The sequence below is a fragment of the Taudactylus pleione genome, unplaced genomic scaffold, assembly GCF_031769625.1.
Source record: "Taudactylus pleione unplaced genomic scaffold, aTauple2 ptg000037l, whole genome shotgun sequence".
NCBI lineage: Eukaryota > Metazoa > Chordata > Amphibia > Anura > Myobatrachidae > Taudactylus > Taudactylus pleione.
This window is the reverse complement of record NW_028284439.1, coordinates 7,239,794-7,256,854: the sequence shown is the minus strand read 5'-3', so window position 1 is coordinate 7,256,854 and position 17,061 is coordinate 7,239,794. Positions and strand designations below refer to the sequence as shown.

General features: G+C 41.6%; 1 protein-coding gene across 1 annotated transcript in view; it reads left to right on the top strand.

Moving 5' to 3' along the window:
- The window catches only part of LOC148538714 (transient receptor potential cation channel subfamily V member 6-like), an 89,716-nt gene that overhangs the window by 44,635 nt on the left and 28,020 nt on the right, over nucleotides 1-17,061 (top strand). Inside the window, exons 4-6 of the mRNA XM_088452318.1 lie at nucleotides 6,055-6,177; nucleotides 9,652-9,753; nucleotides 14,264-14,436. Of these exons, the coding sequence (XP_088308444.1) occupies nucleotides 6,055-6,177; nucleotides 9,652-9,753; nucleotides 14,264-14,436 (398 nt within the window). The remainder of the gene's footprint in view (nucleotides 1-6,054; nucleotides 6,178-9,651; nucleotides 9,754-14,263; nucleotides 14,437-17,061) is intronic.

Below are 17,061 nucleotides of genomic sequence, written 5' to 3'. Positions count from 1 at the left end.
ATCACTCATCGTCAGCACAGCAGTCAATATTCACTCCGGGCCCAATCATAAGGGATATTTACTAGTGGGTACTTAACAGGGGACTTGGTTAGGCAGTGTTACTGGGGTCCTCTTGCCCGCATGGGATCCGGCCACAATAATCCGAGTCGTGGAGGGTCCACAGTGCCCTCACCTCAATCTGACAGGTTAATCCAACAGGCTCTCCATACACTTCACTCTCCCCTCTCTTCCTGGGGGCCCTTCTTATCCCCTTTGCTCCCTTTAGCCCGCCTTGCTGGGTCCGATCGACTCCCCTTAGTGGACAGGGGGCCCTGACAACAGACCGCCCCTGGGGTTCTCTGCATGGACACAAAAGCTACCAATAATTGGAGGGGCTTTTTCTTAGGTAAAGGGGTTAATGGCTGAAGGAATAATTCTTCCCTTGGGTTGCACATGCCCAGAAGGGACTGAGGAGAGCAGCATCAAACTAAGGCCCTGATTCAGAGCCGGATGCTCTGACAGAGCGCTCGCTCTGAATCAGGGCCGTCCTTCTTGTTTTTCAGAGCGGCCTCCTGGAAGCACGCGGCCAGGAAGATGGTCGCGATGGTCAAGACCATCGGGCTTGCGACAAGACCCTTGTGGTAGGGTCTCGCTGCCGCAAGCCCCTGAGTGCTTTCGGCTCTAACAGAGCCAAAAGCACTCCCGCTGACATCACTCGTGATGTCAGTGGGGCCGGCCCCAGACGGTAGGCGTCCCCATGGGAACGCCTCCGTCTGGGCAGCCACGCCCACGGCCCGCCCACCAAAGGGGGCTTGCTGTCACTCAACATCGACAGCACACCCCCTTTGGTACGAGACCCGGAGCGTCGGATTGCCCGTCGCTATCCAGGTCTCTCGCGTATGCGCACTGGGCCACCATCGACCCGCTTGCGAGCGCTGTCTGAATCAGGCCCTAAGTTCACTGAAGCCTGTAATACATTTATTAGGATACCTAATATGGGCCCTCATTCAGAGCCGTTCGCTATTTGCGGTCGTTCGTTTAAAAACAAGGGGTGGCTATTCAAATGATCCGTACGCACATTGCAGTCTGTTCACACCTCTAAGTCTGAACGAACGAGCAAAACATACGCTCGTTTATTTGTTAAAAACGCCCCCTGGCCGCTCGCACCATACGTCATGTCCGCTATTTATTAGATTAATCGAGTACATCGACCAGCGTATGAACTGCTCGCTATTCTTGTGGTTGGTGTTTGCTACCACAAATTTGCGAGCAGTTCTGGCTCTAAAATAACCCAGTGACGTGGTCATTGACGCTGCTGTTTTAAATATACACACCCATAAAACGCCCGTTTTGACCTTTAAGCACGCCTGCGTTCGGATCTCCACTCCCCATTTTCAAGCACCTTCCCCTGTTACCACCCACATACGCCTCATTCTGTCACTCAAAATAGCAGGCACTCGCTATATAGCGTACAAACGATTTTCGGCCGCACTGACTGGTTCGCGAATGCGTATAACGATCCGTACGCATGCGCAGATGTGCAAACATCGCTCGGAACGAGCGTACTGCCGCTAACGAGCGGCTCTGAATGAGGGCCATGGTCCCTTAAACATATGTAAAGTGAAAAATAAAAAAAAACTGATGTTATGGGGCAAAGGAGATCCTAGGAAGTAAATGGGAGACCCCAAACTTAGGGGTATCACACATGTACCCGAAAGGGGCGTGGTCTCATGAGTAAGGGCCATGACAAATCTAATTTGTCCCTTACAATGATGATGGGGTACTGATTCTATTGTAGGTGTCACTGCCAAATACATGGTGAATCCAATAGCTAGATTTGTCTATCAGAACAGCCATGCACAAGCCTGGAGCTGGCAGTGTAGATCACCGACTAAAGTGTATATGCAACAAATATCAGCGGCTCCATGTATGTGCCTTGTGCCGGCAGCTGAACTCACTGGCAAAGGTACTTGAGGGGTGATGGTAACACCTGGGTCGGGAATCGGTGGCTGTGTTTAGGGCTGATCAGAACTTGTGAGGCAGATAGCTGCGGGTGTTAAATAAAAGCAGATGTACAGAAGGTGCTTGGGGAAGTGTCCAGATGGATGGGGAGTCAGCCAGGGAGGAGATAGCGGTGGCCAGGAGATGCCGGAGATAAAATAAGAGGAAGCTACAAGTGAGAATGATTAGAAACAAGAGAAACGTGGCACATGTGGCACCACCCCCTTATGACGTGGCTGCAGGGTTACTGCTGCTCCTACTACTCCAGTAATGTAAGAAGTGTTCACAGACGCACACAGTCACACATGCTTAAATCAAGTGCATAACGGCATCTGCAGTTCCTAGACATTAGCCAACCTTTTCAGGTGACAGGTGTGGGGGCCCTCGGTGTGGGATAGATTGGGTGCCTGAGACATTTGCCCTGACTGTAATTCGGTACTGGGGAGAAATAGAAGGATAGTTTAATTTGAGAAAGCTAAATAAATATCAGAAAATAAGTATATATAAGATATATAGATAGACAAATAAATAGACTAGACATATGTGTCGAATGGTTACTAGATAGATAATTATAGATAAATATTACATAGGTTGGTAGATACATATTAGACAGACAGACTTTAGGTAGATTTATAGAAGTTGTCTCGTGTTTACTGAATGAAGGTAGGTAACACCATATGTTCTTTATCTATCTATCTACAGTATCTATCTGTATAACAAGAGTGAATATACATCATATAATGTGGCTGCAGAGTAACCAAATGTTCCCTTACTATAGTCTGAAATGGAACAGACCACTCAGAATTTGCTTAGAATGACACAAGTCAAATTGATGAATGAATAAAATAGGGTTTAAACTTCATCTTTTGATACCTGCACAAAGGCGCCTAGCAACAGAGCGTTGTCTACACAGTGACTCAGTGACATCCATTCAGCGTGGACAGAAAAGGTCTATAGACATACTTCTGAGGTCAGAATAATATGTACAGTGCGTGTGCGCTGAATGGGTTTAAATAAATGTGATCAATGTCTATTAGATTATGGCCTACAGAGGACTGTCTTTTCATTGCAAGTCTCAGCAAAAGCATTTGTCTAAGTGTACAGGAAGTTTCACTTATATGTATGCTGATAGAAAACAAAGAAGTCTGAGATGACCATATTTCTGAGTCACTATTCTGGTGATATGTTAAAGTATACAGACAGACAGATGTTTGTGTGTGTTCTATAATGAAATTTAATCAGTCAGAATTGCTCACTGTTTTATTTCTGTTTATTCCATAGCTGAAATATTAATAGATATACTCTCCAGTTGGCTGCAATGTATGCTACCAGTTTACTTATATTATTATTTGTTAAACAGATCAGATCATAGAATGTAACTATCATATTCTCAACACAAATGGCACAATTCTGCTACCATTGATCAAAATCATCATGGCAACTCCAGTAACCAATAGCCGAGATTGTAAATCCAATATACATCAGTATATATATTTCAAATTTTTCATATCTATGGATCATCAATGTCACTTTCAAAATTGAAATACCAGTGAGATGCTGCTTTAAAAAAGTAAAGTCACTTTGGTATAACAAGAGCAGCATCACACATTCATTGTACTGTTACTCTGGCTGAAAGTATAGCCACTCAAGTTCAAACATACTGTGGTTTCCTGCTTGGAAAACTGTGGACTCACAAATCTGTTATGAGTTCCTGTCCTATTACAAAAGTATATGGCATGCTAAAAAAATGTAAACAATTTCCAAGAGTATATAATAACTCTTCACGAGAATATGTGCATTAAGCTTTACCTTGGACACATAGGAGAGAATTCAATTAGCCGCAGTACTTGCTGAAGTGTTTTAGCTCCGAGGGTGAACTTAACGCAGATTTCTGCTTGCAACCTACTGAGGGGTGAGCAGAAATCTGCGTTAACTAGTGCTTCCAAGGCTAGACATGGGCTTACCTTCGGGCTCTTAACTGAGGAGCTGTGGCTGACCACGCAAAGTAATTGAGTAGCTCCACACATTTAATCAAGGAGCCAAAACCCTGTGTAAATCCTGCGGCTGATTGAACCCCCCACATAATAATCATACAATCATAATATAAAATCAATATACTAATTGGCTGATGTGTTCTGTGATATGGTTAATATGTAATTTAGTTTTAAATACAATTTAACATAGAATATATATTTATATATAATTTGCCATATTATTATAATCTGCCAAAATATTATAAAATATTAGGACTTTTTGTAGATTCAGAATTCACTACCAAATGGATAAATTCACTTGTAAAGTCTTTTGTTTGTACCATAAGTTAAAGAGATGAACAAGCCTGCATGTTTTCAATATAACATTTTAAAGCATGTTTTGATATATTGCAATACTGGCATTTTCTCTGGTCTGTTCATTTTTAATAAATAAAATGGCTATAAAAGGTATTCACCTTACATGGGCTTTTTCACATTTTGCGTGTGTTACACCATGGAACCATGATGAATTTAATTGAAATGTATTCCCACTAATCAACGCAAAGTACTTAATAATGTTGCACAAAAATGTAATCCAACCATTTACCAATATTAAATAGGAACAAAAATCTGAAAATAAGTGATTGCAGAGTCGGTACTTGGTAGAACCACATTTGGCAGCAATTATAGGCCCTGATTCAGAGCCGGACGCTCTGACCAGAGCGCTCGCTCTGAATCAGGGCCCACCTCCATAATTATGGAGCGTCCTCCTGGACGCTCGTATAGCTGTGGGTCACCACCCACAGCATATACGAGCGTGCAGGATGATGGTCGTGATGGTTTTGACCATCGCGACCATCGCCACTGCGAGCCGAAGCCTGCGGTTGAGTTTCTCAACCGCAAGGCCCGGAGTGATTTTGGCTCTATCAGAGCCAAAATCACTCCCACTGACATCACTAGTGATGTTAGTGGGGCCGGCTTCTGACGGTAGGCGTTCCCTTGGTAACGCCCCCGTCTGGGAGGCACGCCCCCGGCACGCCCACCAAAGGGGGCGTGCTGTCAATCAACATCGACAGCCACTCGCGAGTGGGTCTGAATCAGGCCCATAGCTCTGAGTCTATTTGGGTAAGTGTCCAGAATTTCTGCTCACTGCTCATTCTTCTTGGTAAAATAGCTCCGGCTCCATAAAGCTGGTATAGTGATTGCCTATTCTAAGCAGATTCACAGTTGTGCCAAATTTAGAATTTTCTATGATGTATTTATCTGCGAATGAGACACACATCTGGTATATTCAATGCCTTGGAAATATTTTTGTACCCTATCCTGATCGGTACTTCGCAATGACCTTGTTCCAGATCTCACTGGAATATTTTTTGGTCTTCAGTTTGTACTCTTTGCTTGGAAATGCAGTAACTACTGCGGGAGCTCTCAGTGACAGGATTAATTATGCCGCAGTCATGTGACACACCTTACCTGCACACAGGTGGCCCAAATAAACTATTTATGTCACTTGTGAAGAAAGTTGGTTACTTCAGAGGAAATCTAGTATGGCTATATAGCAAGAGGATGAGTACTAAAAGCCCCCATACATCAGCGATGTATTGGGCCATTTCACTGATCCCAAGACACCAGGGTCGGGGCATCAGTGAAATCAAAATGTTGATCGTGATCAGCAAATCGGAGATTTTGAACATGTCGATTTCTCTGAATCCCTGACGGATCGGTGAACATCGATTACCTCCGATCGCCATTTCTGACCGGTGATCGGCTTTTCCGGTCCAATCGGGGGATTGGTGAAACGGCCGCCTGATTTTTGGGGCCCTTAATGCAATCACTTATTTTCAGTTTTTTGTTAGTTAATTTTAACAAACTGTTGGATTAAATTATTTTAGCAAATTATCGAGTACTTTATGTTTATTAATAGAAATACATTTCAGTTAAATCCATTACGGTTCCATGATGTAATAACACAGCAAAATGTAAACAAGCCCAATGAGGTGAATACCTTTATTAGCTACTGTAGAATAATCTTCCTTCTGTGCTGATTTATCTTTGTATTAAGGAATGTTCAATGTGTGTCTTATACTAATCTATTTTACAGGTAGTTTTGGAGAAACAGTTCTACATACTGCTATACTAAATGGACAAAAGGAAATGCTGAAAACTATATTAGATTGTGCACCATTATTAATTAATGAGCCAATGGTGTATGACACGTTTAGAGGTATGGATTTCTTCATAAACACAATGGGTTTTATTCACTAATGGTATTAAGAATATATAAGTACAGAAATCTTATGTTTTTCTTTATATGTTGGCACATACTGTATATATACAAGAAGCAATGAATTGTTATAAAATATGACATTCCAAGGCTATTTGTCAGATATGCTTATCGTGTATTCTTTTAGCACACTTTAAAGATAAATATAAACTACATCAAAGGATCTTGTATATTTTCATATATTTTGCTGTTTTTTACATATCCAAAACAATACATTATAACTCTGAGAAATCTGAGCAGAGTAAGGTGTCTATGCTGATAAAGTGGATATCCATTGGCTTATTATGTTGTCCGAGGGGGTGACACCAAAGTGCCAGCTCCTCAGTGACCAACTGGGTGCTGATGTTAGTGAGCAGCTCCTCGGGTGTGCCGTGAGGCCACGTCTCTTCCACTCAAGCCCATGCCCCCTTTAGGTCGCTCGGCCCTTTGGCATGTGCAGAGGAGATATATAGGGGCACTGGGTATCACCGACCCCAGTGACACCACTGGAGCCTACATATCTTGTCCGTAATCTCTGCTAAACCAGCCGTTATTCATTTGTACCAATAACAAAACTTTCTATTGGAAACAATTACAACACAGAAACAGTGCCCCGCCTATTACTTTACTAGAATTGCATTATTCATGCTAACAGTGATGATCAAAAATAAAGGAGATTTTCTGATGAATAAAAAGCATTTGACAGACCGCAAGTACCCATGTGTATCTAACCTGAGTCTGCAATATATCACAGAGCAAAGGACAGGCTGTAAATGCACAAACTGGTAACTACTGTATGGTGAAAGCAGACTTTGAGCGATATGGGCTTATAGCAATAATAACCCTGGAGCCTTCAGACATGGACCTCCTCCCCATGCTTCTGCATCACATACATGCTGCCTTGAGGCTGGTATCATGTTACACTATGACATACGTACCTACTCCACTAGAATTTCCAGTAGACTCCTGAATTTCAGGCAGGTGTCCTGAACTTCCTAGAGAGTAACTGAGTCTCCAGCGTGCTGTCTATTTCCCGAATGACGTGGTCGGTCTGCTGCCGCTCTGTGTGCGTTCACGCATAACCCATACTGCATATGTGCAGTACATGTCAGGTGCCTGCACAGATTCCTGACCATCGGGAGTCTGCGTTCAGCAGTGCGTTAACGTGCACTGCTGAATCAGGCCCTCAGTCCATCTCTGGTTTTGTTCTTCACTTCATAACTGAGGTTTAGATATTCCTGAAAGTTTAAATTTAGCAACACCTAAATAGACATATTGTCCTAGACCAGGGGTAGCCAACTCTGGTCCTCGAGAGCTACCAACAGTGCATATTGGCCTCACATAATTACAAGTGAAATAATTAGCTCCAGATGTGTATCTTTTAAATGTGTTGGTGAGTAATAAATAACTACACCCGTGCACCAGCTAGGTGTTCTGGAAAACGAGACCTGTTAGTAGCTTTCAAGGACCAGGGTTGGCTATTCCTGTCCTAGACAGTGCTAGTACAAAGAAAAGTATCAGTTCTTTGATTTCTCACACACATATTATCTCATTAGAGCTATTGTACCCATACATTGCTACACCTTACTGACCCATAAGTGATGCTACATAACTGTGCTTGAGGTGGACACAGCGGTGGCTTCAGTGCATTTTGCAGTAATTGAAACTTAAAACTTTGGTAATTGTGTGTCATTTACCTAGCCACCATAAACATCCATACCAATGTGCCTTCTGTTTCTTCTGCATTTCATTTGTGCTAAGGTTATGAGTTGCATTTTGTGAAAGTAGATTGTGCAATAAGTCATGCCATCAGATATTCCTACAGTAGATCACTGCTGCACAGATACTCAGCAAACAACTCCCATATTACTAATCCAAATGCTGTTCTTTAGTGTGTAGAATGCATCAATGCAGCATTTACCACTGAAGCCCATGCTATGTTTAAAATAAAGGGATATTTCTGCTGCAGTGACAGAAAGATGGGCAGCGCTATCTGTGTTGGGATGAATTTTTGAGAGTTTCTGTCGCTAAGCTGTGATGATTAAAACATCAAAAATCTCAATATCTAGATATGTTTTTATTTGTGACAAACTGTCATATCACTTACACCTGTACCAAAGCTCCCTATTCCCTTAAGTTACTAAAATGGCTGGAATGTATCTTCACCTAAATGTGCCTTTTGAACCAAATGGTTCTTTAATGTTGGCTATTTCTCTGGCAGTGTACACCAAGGGGTATATTTACTAAACTGCAGTTTTTTTTGAAGTGGAGATGTTGCCCAGGGCAACCAATTAGATTCTAGCTATTATCTTCTAGAAGGTGCTAGATAAATGATAAATAGAATCTGATTGGTTGCTATGGGCAACATCTTCACTTCTAAAAACCCTCACTTGAGTAAATATGTCTCCAAAAGCCTACCTTCGCTCTCAGATACCTGGCTGCCTGGTAATATTGGGCCCACCTGGAACCCACTGATAGGCTCAGACATAAAACATTTAATATATAGGTATGCATAGAAAAATATACTGTTACTTATGTGAGCCCTTAACCAACACACACAGCAATAAAAGTCTTTTTTTTAACTCTCTTCCCTTCCCCAAGCTAATATCTTGTTGGATCCCCCTCCCTGGGATCCCTAATGTTTGCACAATTTAATGAGCCACGTATTTAACAGAACATCTTTAACAATTAGTGTCAAGTTCTTTATAGAGAATCTAGAAATGACAACTGTATGGTGATTGGAAGAGTGCTGTAGCTATCCAATCAGAAGTCATTCATGTGCTGGCTCATCTAGGCACTGATGCAGAGTTGCACACAAGTCCGCTTAGCAGGCAGATCATGCAATTTTTAGCACTATGCATGGTCCATAGCCGAGCATATGCATCTACTCAACTCAGTCACACCTCCACCCGCAGCTGAATGGTCATAACTGGAGGGCAATAAGATGTTTGCAACTAGGCTAAGTTTTGTGAGGGAGTCTAGACGTAACTGCAGGCAATGGTACGTTGTGTATATGCTGAGATCTGTCTGTTTTCAGCTGCATGTCTTGCACCAAGGATAGGTCTGGTGCAAGTGTACAATGACAAGGATAACGGCTGTTTAGCCAAGCGTATGGATAGGAGCAGTGCCGTCGCGCAAATGCATACAACTCAGCATATAGGCAAATATACACATTTAATTTCCTTGTCCTTGTACATTTAATTTGTGCACAAAATACAAGCGTAATTGTGACCGACTAGCATACTACTCTGAGTCGTCCCCCTAGTGTTCAGAGGTCATTATAATATATAACAACCTCAATATTTGAATGCAACAGGTGCATAGTTACCAGGAATACAGGACCAATCACTACAGGGACAATTTTTACCTATGTGTAAACTCAGAATTCATGATAATTTTATATTAATTGGTAATAATAAATATTTATTTCTCCAGGAGACTATCCATTATCATTTGCAGCATGCACAGGAGATGAGGAAATCACAAAACTTCTGCTTGTTGAGTATGGAGCACATCTTAATGCACAAGATTCGCTTGGTAAATGTTTTAATATATTTAGATGGATAAACCTTTATTAAAATGTTATAACACCAGAGATTGCAATCTCTAACTGCTGTCAATAATTTGTCATGATCAGTACTCACTTGAGCCTGCATGATATGAATATGACCACCAAGGCTATTTTTAAGCCAGAATGGACCGGAACGCCGTTCCTGAAGCTCTTTTGATAAATTACGTCAACAGGAGCAGAGTTCCGGAGCTGCCGGTCAGCAAGGAGCATTGGGTTGCAGTGGTATGGATTTGGCGCTTGGCCACAAGCTGATTGCAGCTTGCAGACCGGCAGCCTTGGAGACTTGACACAGTGGTGGCATTTTGAATTTGGCGCCAGTCATGATCCATTCGCGTACCGGCAGCCATCCTCCATACCACCGCAGCCTGCCAGCCATTGCTCTCCCGGTGTGCAATAATTTTATTTTTTTTACTTGCGGCATAACGTCATGGCATCCCACTGCGCTCACCGGAGAGGCAAAGGGGACTTGAACCAAGGAGCCATGGCACAAAAAGGAGGAGGAAGACCCAGGATAAGGTAAGCCACTGTGGGCTGTCTGGGGAGACACAATGGTCCTGACTGGGGAGACACACTAGTCCTGTCTGGGGAGACACACTGGTCCTGTCTGGGGAGACACACTGGTCCTGTCTGGGGTGACACACTGGGCCTGTCTGGGGTGACACACTGGGCCTGTCTGGGGTGACACACTGGGCCTGGCTGGGGTGACACACTGGGGCTGGCTGGATTGACACACTGGGCCTACCTGGTGGGAGACACTGGGGTCACCTGGGAGACACACTGGGGTCACCTGGGGAGACACTCTGGGGTTTCCTGGGGGGAGACATATATGATTGTCTTGTTTATGCACCAATTGGTGCCACACCTCTGCTGTAGCTCCACCAACATTATCCACAGCGCCTCCCCCACATGAGTTCCTGAACCTATTTTTCTACAAAAATAGTACTCGGTATAACACAGAGTTAATATCAACTACCTAGTCTGTCTAAAAGTGATTACAGTCCCCGTGATTCGCACACTTATTGTTAAATCTCAGGTACTGCCACCACTTAAGATTGTTTCAGGTTCTGCTCACTTCAAATAGGAAGCCTAAGATCTTCACTACAATTACACTTAAATCCCAGTTATCATTACCAAATAATAACCTATAGTACAAATATAGCTTGGACTAGCCAAATCCATAGGCAAACTGGATCCAATAAAAATTACAGAAACCAAACTTATTAATTGAAGTTTAATATGAGAAAGAATAAAGAAGGCTGCGCAGCTGTGTCTTGTTGAGACAATACAGTCAATATAAGCTATTTAAGATATATATATATATGTATATATAAATATATATATAGTTATAGTATAAAAAGTAGTCTATAATCTATTTTTTATATAATACCAGCTATTATATACATGCAGAACTCTGCAAGTTTCGTTTAAATGTATTTGTCAGCACCGTGGCTAGAAGAGATACAATTTACAATTGCTACAATTAATTTTTATGTTACGTATGAAGTTTAGTATTCATTGCTGTGATAATATGTGTGCATATGGAATGTTTTTATATTTTACTATATATCTATATCTATCTATATATATATATATATATATATATATATATACATATATATAGTAAATAAATCTTCGATTATACATTGTTGACTGTATTGTCTCAACTGGACACAGCAGCGCAGCCTTCTTTATTCTTTGTATTGCTGTGAGGTGGGCAATTGCCTCTTAATTTGCTGCTACAGCTGTGCCTTTATTCCTATCTAACATCAGGCACTGGGTTTACCCTTGTGCAGTTTAATATAAGAAAGACACAATGCTTAAAGTATATACAAACACAATAAAAAAAGACACAAAAGATTGTCTTAGGCAAATAATTCTTATAAGGAAAAATTTAACATAGCATGAACCTGTTTGCTAGGAGAAGCAAGAAGATATCTGGCTCCCAAGAACTGTACAAAGTGTTGCACGTGGGCTATGGTATTTATCCCTATCTAGGTGACGGGTGCCCCCAGCCACTGACTGTTTTCCATGTCAGTCCAATTTAGCAAGATTCTCCTTGCAAACACATCATTCCTGTGACTAGGGGGTGAGCATGCTGTCATTCAGGGTACAGAGGTGTGACACTATCCAGGCCAGCCTAATTTTGGTGAGAAGGGCAAGCTCGGAATGTATAAGACCCCATAATTTAACCATCATCTGTTTGTTGCATCATTTGCTTGCAGAACAAATGGACTAAACATATATCTGCCAGCCTCCCCCTCATGTGGAATCTTCTCAGACAAGCAATTACCCTAGCTGGACACACACATAAAGATTAATTTGCAGGTCACCATGCTGGTGATTAAAAAACCTCAAAGTATTGTGTACTTTATACACACACAGGGTTGCATGTTTCCCAATATCTCATGATACATACATAATCACAACACAACACATTACAATATAGTCATTTTAAGAGGTTACCTTATTTACTGCTACTAATGCTTGCCACAAAGCATAGTGTCAGGATATGGCCTGGGATCGGCTGCTACTCACCCCTATGCCGGCGTCTTCATGCTCCGAGGTGTGTGGATGCCAGGTCTAGGAATCTTTAGTATTCTCCCCAGGGTCTGCTAGAATCCTCATGTGTGCGTCTTGGTTGCCACGGGCGTGGACATGGGCGCCCCCATATTGGTTCATGTCATCTGACTAGTATCCTCCACTGGTAGCCTGCGGTTGGTCAGCTGCCTCGTTCGGTCAATGACCAGCTCCCTAAGGGTATTTTAGTTCAACTCTCGGAACAGGAAGTTGCCTGTACAACTTCACTTCTCTAGTGTTCATTTGCTGAGACTGCGTCCTAGGCTCAAACACTATTGCCTAGTATTCTCTATAAAGTTGCAATTTCTCAACGCTATTTAGCATCTGGATTCCCAGTCACCTAATACCTTCACAACATAGCATCAAATTTGCCAGTACTGTTATCCATCGCTATTCAGCGTCTGGATTCACAGCTACTTTGCTATTCAATGACTGAATCACCGAAGCTGTTCTTTTCACCATTCAGCGTCTTAGTTCCCCAGTACAACTAACTCTGCCATACATAATCAGTGACTGCCTCATCTTGCTGATTCTCCTACTTGCTTCTCCAGCACATTCCCAGTTCTGTCCTTGTCTTCCTGCTACTCTCAAATACTACTCTGGGGGCCGCGACCTGTTCACTTGGTGCAGCAAAACCCATATCCCGCTTGGAGTGGTCACTGGTGAATACCATCAAGTGGATTAGACGCCACGCCCTGGAGTAGGTCTCGCCAACATCTGTGAGTAGCCTATGTGGAAGACTTATATTCTGCCTCCCCATCTCCTACCTAAAACTCACCCTAGCCCCCCCAGCTACTGAACCCACAGTTGAGAACAACTTATACCAGTTCCTGACGCATAGAACCCCTATTGGGCTTCTGGCCTGGTTTTATTCTGCTTCCTCATGTAAATAACATCATTATAGGTGAAATTACCATTCATACTGTATATTTTCTAGATGTGTTTGCCATCTTTTATATACGTAGATAACCTCATGTAAACACTAATCTCCTTTGATCTTAGGGACAGTATAATTAATATCTTGCCTCCATGTTAACTCTACATCAATTTTTTTCTCCTTTTAATGCTATGTTCTCCTTTCTGCTCTACTACTCCTCGTACTATTTGGGCAATGCAGATATGAACACTGAGACACCTTTCTCCATGTAGACATTTTAAACTCCCCAGCAGTTTTGGATTTCACTACTAGTGCTGATCACTAGTATATGATGACCAGCATACAAATGAATGCCATTCATTACTCCATAATAAATGTCATATGACCAGTAAACTGCAAAAACAAAAAATTCTAATGACCTGTAAGCACTGTAAAGCTGTATTTATCTCACAATCTGTTTACAGTGCAGAGCCCCATCACCTTATTAACATAATATCCTATAAATCCCCATTAACTTTTGTGTGTGTGGCAAGAGGGAAGATGCATTGCTGATGGCCACTTATCTTCCTGATTTCACAGGGAACACTAGTTTATGTGATGGGAGCTCTGTGACTTTTCCTCCAGTCATTGACTTATTTCATAGATCAAATGGAGGAATATATGAGGCATATCATACAGATAAAGTTATTCACTTTTTTGTTGAGTCATGTCGCAACTCTGAGCCCACCTCTGTGCCCCATCTGGTCTCTACTTCCAGATCTCTTGTCTACAGTATCATATAATCCATCTCCTAAATTCTGTTTCTTCACTAAGTGTAGATGCTCCGAATTGAATGACATACTGGTATTTTTTTGTTGTTGTTTGCATTCCCACCCCTTATGTATTTGTAACTGTAGTTCATTTATAAAAATGGCAATTTAAATGCAAATACAGTATTGTCAAGAGTTTTATTTTAATCTAAAAACAGATTTGGAAAAATAAAATAAAAGATGTAATGTTAAATTTCAACTTATTTGTTTTAGGAAACACTGTGTTTCACAAGCTGGTCCTGCAAAAGAACAAAGAAATGGCCTGTCAGATGTACAGCTTCATCTTAGACCTTGTGCCACTCAAGGATTCTCATTGTGGAGAGCATCTAGAAAATAATGATGGCTTTACTCCATTAAAGTTGGCAGCCAATGAGGGAAACATGGAAGTTAGTCTCTCCAGTCTTCAATTATTTATGTTCCCGCTATTGTGACTACACTAGAAGTGTTGGCTACGTTTCTATATTGCTAACTTTCTGAAATACCCTTTTCTTGTGAGCCCATAAATAATGCAGCCTGCCGTCACGTATGAGATATGTGGAACATTTTTGGAAGGAAAGTTATTTTCACACCGAGGAGCATTTAAAAGTATTTTACACCTTAAAATACTCATATTTCTTTTTCTAGTGCGACTTAATATAAAATATGTAACAAAAATGTTTTCTTGTATAATACCTAGTAGTCAACTTTTCAAGCCATTACGTTTCCCATTTTATATATCGTAATGGAAAATATCTTGGTATGTTCATACAGCACTGTCAGCTTCAAGTATTAAAAAGCAAGAAAACCGAATATTAGAAATTGATTTATACTGAAGGCTGTTTGCTGCTGAGCTGAATAATATTAAACCAGAAATGCCCTTCTGCAGCTTTTACTACAGACATTCTCCTGCCTCTCTTCTGTGTTTTTCACTAAGGTCCTTTTATCTACCAGTCAGAGGGCCTGATTCAGCAGCAGATGCATTTCTGCCATTTACGTAGATCAGGCGATTATTTGCCATTATGCATGCAAGCAAGTCGCACTGCGCACGCGTCTCCATTGCTTTGCAATTACGTACGCACATAGGAATTATTTGCAAGGTGAATGTCATGGTCAACGTTGGGGGGTGGTAGCGGAGGGGTGGTTAGGTGAACGTAGGCGTGTCTGAACGTTTAAACACCATTCCGTGGGTGTGGATAAATTAGCCATCGCAATTGCTTTCGCAGCATGAGACCTCTGCAGTATTTGAGAAATGTCAGACCTGCTGCAATAGCCGCATGGCTGTCTGATCTGCATTAATGTTACCAATGTTTACGCAGGCACGTGACGTCGGGCGCAGATGAGAAGGCAGCAGTGGGCGTCCCTTTGCTCTGGTAAGCTTTTCAACTATTAGCATATTTTTTCGAAGCTGCGTTCCATGCGGACTGGAATTGGTCTCCACTGCTGAATAAGGCCCAGAGTTGTTTATTTTCTTTGGATTTGTACGCAATAGAAATCTGCTATGTGGGTATATGTTCTATCCAATGCATAACACATAATCAACACCCTTCCATGGAGATCATCTATCTTTGCATATAGCAAACCTTTGGTGAAAGACATAAAAGGAAGCTGAAAAAAGAAAACAAAGTATTTAGTTACTTTAAGAAATGGACTGGTAAAAAAAAAAACAGGTAAAACGGTCTGTTTCGAGGCCTGGAGTCCAACGCCTCCCCTCCAGTCTTCACCAAGAGCTACCATAAGGCAGCATGGACATTGCAGCTAAGAGCACGGAAGGGAGCATCCCTATAGCTGCCCACCATAAAGTGACGAGCTAGTATTGTGGGCATAAGGTATACTGCATGGTACAGAAATGAGATCCGGAGAATGGTCAGACAACGCAATATGTCAGAAGCACAGGTTCAGATTGTAATACAGGTTGAGTCTCCCATATCCAAATATTCCGAAATACGGATTTTTTTTTGCCATGACTGAGATAATGAAACCTTTGACTGTTGATGGTTCAATGTACAGAAACTTTGTCTAAGGCACACATTATTAAAAATATTGTATAAAATGACCTACAGACTGTGTGCATAGGGTGTATATGAAACATAAATTAATTTAATTTCTGTACACAAACTTTGTTTGAGCCATGAAATTATAGAAAATATTGTATAAAATTACCTGCAGGCTGTGTGTATAAGGTGTACATAACACATACATGCATTCTGTGTGTATATTTGAGTCCCATTCCCAAGATATTTATTTATTAACTGCAAAAATTCCAAAATACAGAATATTCCATTATCCAAAATACCCCTGGTCCCAAGCATTTTGGATATTGGAGACTCAACCTGTACAGGCAAATGGTCTTGGTCATAGACACAGGTAATGTAGTCAGGAACCAGCAATGGTCTGTAGCACTGAATGGCAGTACACTGAGTAGGAGAATTCTTTGGCTAAGAAATTGACCTAATATTATGGCACAGGTTTGTGCACACAGCAGCTGTTTATAGGCTAAGGGGGTTTGAAATTGGTGTCGCATAGCGGCGTATGATCACGTGACCAAAAATATAAATAAAAGCAGTGGGAGGCGACGGCTGCGATGGGTCCAAAAGTTAAATGTTAGACACCTGCATGGATCGTTTGGGGGGCTGGTTATGACATAAACCCTTTTCTATTAAATATGGGTAGCTGTTTGTTAAGAGCTTAGAGGACTATACATGCTGAGCTACTTCATGCCCATTTGTTATTAGAGACACATGGCGGCCTCTTCTCATACTTTTTTCAGGCAGAAATAATGTGCTAAAGTGGTCATACTATTCATCCCTAAATGTGAGGCATAAATTGGAGGACAATGCCGTTGGATGAAGTATCTTCTAGTGTACTTGAACCTACACTTCTCATGTCCACATGTAAATAATACTTAACAAAACATAGTATATCCCTTTGTTAAGTAATGTATCACATTTCCAAAAAAGCGGTCTTGTATTACTGTGAGTGGTATAGGGGTGATGTTGGCTGGTGGTGCCAAATCTATATATCTACATTGCTTT